General features: G+C 38.3%; 2 protein-coding genes across 2 annotated transcripts; both read left to right on the top strand.

Moving 5' to 3' along the window:
- The first annotated feature begins 688 nt into the window (after positions 1–688).
- LOC130115165 (olfactory receptor 10A6-like) lies at positions 689–1,666 on the top strand. The gene has a single exon (XM_056282783.1). The coding sequence runs from the start codon at positions 689–691 to the stop codon at positions 1,664–1,666; it is 978 nt and encodes a 325-aa protein (XP_056138758.1).
- A 2,949-nt stretch (positions 1,667–4,615) lies between these two features.
- On the top strand, positions 4,616–5,584 carry LOC130115942 (olfactory receptor 51E2-like). The gene has a single exon (XM_056283828.1). It carries the CDS (start codon positions 4,616–4,618, stop codon positions 5,582–5,584), a length of 969 nt encoding a protein of 322 aa, XP_056139803.1.
- The last annotated feature ends 212 nt before the right edge of the window (positions 5,585–5,796 follow it).

Raw genomic sequence — 5,796 nt, 5'->3', positions numbered from 1 at the left:
TATTTACCATTATTATTCCCCCATTGACTGATTAAACCCCTGCTCACTATTCTGAAAAATCACATCCACCTACTTAAGTATCTAAGGTATGTTAAGAATCAGGTATTCTTACACAGGGTCTCTATGAAAGTCTACAACTTGGCATACATACTGAGAAAAAGTCTTAATCTTTATTTCACTGTTTTATTTTAACATGTAAAAGTAATGGGGGCTTTCCTGCCACCCCGAATCTCCCCATGTGCAAAGATCGATAGAGTGTCATCATCAGAGACCAATGGAGGAAGTGTTCTTGTTCCATGGGGACTCATACCTTCCTAACAAGGTGCAGACCAGGAGCTCAAATAAAAAGGTGAAATGAAAAACAGGCACATCATTGTGACACCTGCATGGCAACAGCAAGCTCAGACTGCCATTTCTGTAAGAGAGAGATTTTTCATTTGCTCACATTTACACGCCTTTAAGCTAAGTGAAAATACTTTGGCTATATTTTACTGTTAACTGTGCAAGGAAAGTCAACGTTAGATATGAAGATACATTTAAGCAGTGCAGAAATGCAGCATAAGAATAACATTGTTCTCATAATTAGCTAAGGCAGGGATCTTTGAAATGTTATGTGATCATCCTCATCTGTAATGTCTGTCTGCTCTTATTTCTTTTTCATTGTGTTTTAGGAACTTCTTCCTCCATCATGCTAGAAGGAAATCAGAGCTTTGTGACTGAATTTGTCCTTTCTGGATTCTCTGGACTTCACCCAGAGTACCAAGGCCTCGCCTCTGCTGTGCTATTCTTGGTCTATCTCTTCACAATGATTGGGAATGCTCTGATAATTTTTTTATTTGCAAATGACTGCGGCCTGCACAAACCCATGTATTATATAATCCTTAATCTAGTTGCAAGTGATATTCTCTTCAGCACGGCCACGCTACCAAAGATCATTACTAAGTATTGGTTTCATTCAGGAACCATTTCATTCAGTGCTTGTTTTATTCAAATGTACTTTGTGCACTATCTTGGCACAGTGAACTCCTTTGTTTTCTTCTTAATGGCTTTAGATAGGTATTTGGCTATCTGCTATCCACTCAAATACCCAGTTTTAATGAGAAACTTCACAATCTCCACTCTCAGTATTACTGCCTGGATCGCTGCAAACGGAGGTCCTGTGATGATGGTTAGCAGGGCTTACCCACTTCCTTACTGTGCCTCAAACATTATTGCTCACTGCTACTGTGATCATATTAGTATAACAAGGCTTGCATGCACTGACAGGGCCCCTTATGGTTTACCTGCATTTATCTTTGCAATGATTGTACTTCTTGTGCCTCTGGCTTTTATCATTTTCTCCTATACCTCAATAGTCATCACTGTGGTGAGGATACCAAATTCACAAAACCGCCTCAAAACCATGTCTACCTGCTGCACTCAGCTGATAATAATCACGCTCTATTATCTACCCAGGTGTTTTGTGTATATGGCCAGCAACGTTGGCATCAAATTCAGCAGTGATATGCGCATAGTCATTATCATGATGTACAGCCTTCTCCCCCCCATGGTTAATCCACTTATATATTGCTTAAGAGCTAAAGACATGAGAGAAAGTTTGATTAAGCGAATCAGGAGAAAAACTGTTTCACAAAATGTAAAGGTCACTGTCATTTTCAAGAACTGATAAAGCATGCAGTTATTCAGAGCTTTGCTGTTTTTTCTTATTATTTTCATCTCTTCTGATTGAATCAAATGAGAAATGGAAGGACAAAGTGTCTTTTAGGGAAAAGACACTCACCTAAACTGTTCACAAATGTGAGTCAAGTTTCAATGAAGTTGTATTGTATTTTTAAAGGCCTGTCTTTTTTTGTGTGTGTTAAGGAGCTTTCAGGACTATTTCAAATATGCTGCTCAAGCTAGATCTTCAGTTGTTCAACCAAGCGGCCAAAACTTAGGGTTCACTACATGATTTTTAACAGTGTAAAAATCATATAGTGGACGGCATGGTGGCCCATTGGTTAGCGCTGCTGCCTCACATCCTCGGTTCGAACCCCAGGGTTGTCCAACCTTGGGGTTTATCCTAGGTCATCCATTGTGTGGAGTTTACATGTTCAAATTGAGTTGCTTGTGCTTGAAAAGTGTTACATAAATAAAGTTTGTCTCGACCTGACTTGAAGATCATGATATTTTCTCCAAAGGAATCTGAAAAGCTAAGGAAAGCCTTGATATTTCTGTGCAAAAAAATATATGCTGTATGACATATGAAAGTTCACAAATTTTACCAGAGAATAAGGGGAGTAGTTAACGTCTTGTTGCTTGAGAGGCCTGTATCACAGAGTAAAGAACATTCTGTGAAGTTCAAACGAGTGAGGACTGTAAGATTTTGTATGTGCTTATAAGGAAAATAAAAGGCGATATGGAAACAGGTGATAGTGCAAGGTGATACTGGTCTCTTAGACTCGCTTATTTTTTTTCTGCTGTTGTTTTCCATCAGCTTCTATGTAATCACAAGTACCATACGATGCCTGAAAACTCTTTCTAGGTAATGCCCATCAATCATCTATTTTGTTGGAGCATGGTATTTCATGCACAGCACCACGGGCAGTAAGCTGTCCTCTAAGTTCCCAAAATGTTGTACGAGCTTCTGTCTCTATGCAATAATTTGACAAGAAAAACTCACCCATCTACATGAGGGATTACAGGGAAATCATGTTGAAATTTAGCAAATCAGAATGAAGTCGCTAAATTGTACAATAAAGGCATCAGATTTTCCCTGCGTAGAATTATTAGCTATTTCAACACCAAAACAGAGAAAGCTTTTTTAAAAACTCATCTACAGTAATTGAATTCCAAAGGCGTTGTAACCTTTGTGATGGAGTGTGAAAAATATGACATTACAGATAGGAAAGCATCAAGCAGTGCAGAGAGGTCACATCTCGGGGCTCGGATGAGGATCCTTGTCTCTTGCAAAGCAGGACTAAGGCTTTATGAAGGCAAATAAAGTTTATCACTGACATCTTAAGGTAATGATTGTCAAAAATGAAAGAGTAAAAGCACTAAATTACATTATGCAGGTGAACTAAAGTTGATATATAAATAGAGATAAAAGGAAATACTGACTACAATATTACAAGTTTCTTTCTACGATTACATTTGGTTCTTATACTGCCCCATTTGGACCATTATACTTAAAAGATAATGAAGACTTCAACTAACCTGACAACAGTCAAATACTTATCATACTTGGTCTCCCTTGACTCGAGCAAAAATATTCTGGACCAGTTTCAAGCCTTAATTTCTTCACCTACTTAGTAATTCTTGCTGGAAATCTTTTCATTTTAGTTTTTGTTGCTAGTGAGAGGAGTCTTCATGAGTCAACACATCCGATCTTTTGTCACCTGGCATTGATTGATTTGTTGTTTGGGCACCGTGAGTGACAAGTCAGTCTGGTCATCAGCAGCTCTTCGCCGGCCTCTCTTTTCACTGTACTGGCCTCACAGAAGGCCTTATTCCATTATAAACACCTCCACATAACGTATCTCGTACACCGGGGGGGAAATTGAGAGCTTTATTATGCAAATGGTGTGAAACTGAAATACAAATACATGTACCAATAAGTACAAGGGAATATGAATTTCACAAATACGTTACAGAACAAATGTAGCATGTAGCTAGGCAACGGGAGTTATTAGCTAGGCATGTAGCTAGGCTAGCGTTAGCATACATGGTAAGTATGAACTACGAGGTAAACCGTTATGTACGGAATCAACAGAAACGCACTGTCTAAATAAATAACTTCATTCATTTCACAGGTAAATGTACTTTAACTTAGGTCGATATTCATTCATGTTTTTATTTTACTTTTACTTACTGAGGATGCCTTCAAACGCTACTGAGAAGGAGGATCATATCAAAATAAAAGTCTCTGGATAGACAATAAACTCAGACCTGGCAGGGCCAGAACAGTGAAACATATGACATTTACAGACTAATATTTATGCACACTGCTTGCTAGAGTGTTTGTGTTGATAATTGACTCTTAATGTTGCAGAGCGTTGTTTTGTTTAACTCCCCTTGTAGTTGTCATGCTTGCATTGCGAGCCACAGTTTGGCAAAAATAATGTCCATAACAAAAAAAAACTCATGGGAAATCTCTTTGGAACTTGCTCCTTTGAGTTTGAATACAAAAATACAAACGAGGGAGGCTTATAAAGCGGCAGGCTGCTCACTCTGAGGTGGAGCTCATTCTCACCTCAGCAAGGTAAGAAGACCTACCTGTTGCTTCATACCACAGTTGTTGAATACAAAAGCAGGTCAAAAGCTCTTGAGATTTATTCCTGTCAACACAATTTTATGAACCTGATTGATTGATTTTTTATTTATTTTATTTTTTGTGACTACATTTTTGACATTGAAGATTAGCTATGTCCACTTATAAACTGGGTAAGCTTGTAAATAGACACAATTATTGTCTCTTCTCAAAAACATCAAATTTGTTTTTGTGGTAAGTACTGTGATAGTTGCGATTGAGCAAAATGCTCTTTTGGATGTAGTTGTAAGTACATCTCTCCTGTTCTGCATCATATATTTTGTGGTGTTAGGTTTGGGAAAAGTTGGTGAATAACGTAAGATTATGACCTATACCAATTTTACAACTGTAAAGGATTTCCGCATCATTGGATTCCCTGGACTTCAGCCGGAGCACTATGGACCAGTATCAGCCCTTCTTCTCCTCACGTTCTTATCCATTGTTTTTGGCAATGTCTTCATTTTAGCTTTTGTTGCCTATGAAAGATGTCTTCATAAACCAACATACCTCATTTTTTGTCATCTAGCTTTGACAGACATAGCCTTTGGGTTTGTAACTCTGCCGAAGATAATTGCCCGATATTGGTGGGATGACAAGGTTGTTTCATTTGGCGCCTGCTTCACTCAGATGTATTTTGTACATTGCCTAGGAGCTATTCATGCTCTCATTCTGCTGATCATGGCTGTGGACCGTTTTATTGCGATATGTATTCCTTTGCGTTATCCAGTTTTGATTAGAAATAACAATATTTCGTTTATTTGTGGGGTGTGCTGGATTTTCACATTCATCAGAATGCTTGTGGTTCTATTTCAAGCTCTCAGCCTGCCGTACTGTAATTCAAACATCATTGCACAGTGCTATTGTGATCGCATCTCCATAGTCCGACTGGCGTGCAAAAAGGACCAATATATTGAAGATTTGGCATTTGGTTTTGCAATGTTCAGTCTGTCGGTTCCTCTTGGATTCATAATTTTTTCATATTTTGCAATTATCATATCCGTTCTGAAGACTTCTAGAACAAATGGGCGCAGTAAAACTATGTCCACGTGTACCCCGCAGATCTTCATAACGAGCCTCTATTTCCTCCCAAGATGTTTTGTTTACCTGGCATACTTTCTGGGTTTTAAATTTCCAAATGCAGATATTCGTATTGCCGTCATAATGTTATACAGTCTTCTTCCCGCTGTGGTTAATCCTCTCATATATTGTTTTAAGACCAAGGATATCAAAGAAATATTGCTGAAAAAACTGAAAAGTGTTAAAATTGGAATTGAGATTAAACTCAACTACTGAATGTTATATTATACCCGAGTGCGATCTGAAGGATAATGAACTAATTTGAGGTTTTTGATTGGAATTTAAAGTAAAAGAACCGAGAAGAATGACAATTATGTGACACACAGAAGGTTGCACAAGTGAAAGAGAGCCATGTATTGCCATACGTGTGGGGAAGGGGATTCAAACCCATGTTGGGCTACGAGCAGAGGGTGCATGTGTGAATCCAT

The sequence above is a fragment of the Lampris incognitus genome, chromosome 7 (assembly GCF_029633865.1).
Source record: "Lampris incognitus isolate fLamInc1 chromosome 7, fLamInc1.hap2, whole genome shotgun sequence".
Classification (NCBI taxonomy): domain Eukaryota; kingdom Metazoa; phylum Chordata; class Actinopteri; order Lampriformes; family Lampridae; genus Lampris; species Lampris incognitus.
The sequence above is the reverse complement of the archived record's forward strand: the minus strand, read 5'-3'. Positions and strand labels throughout refer to the sequence as shown.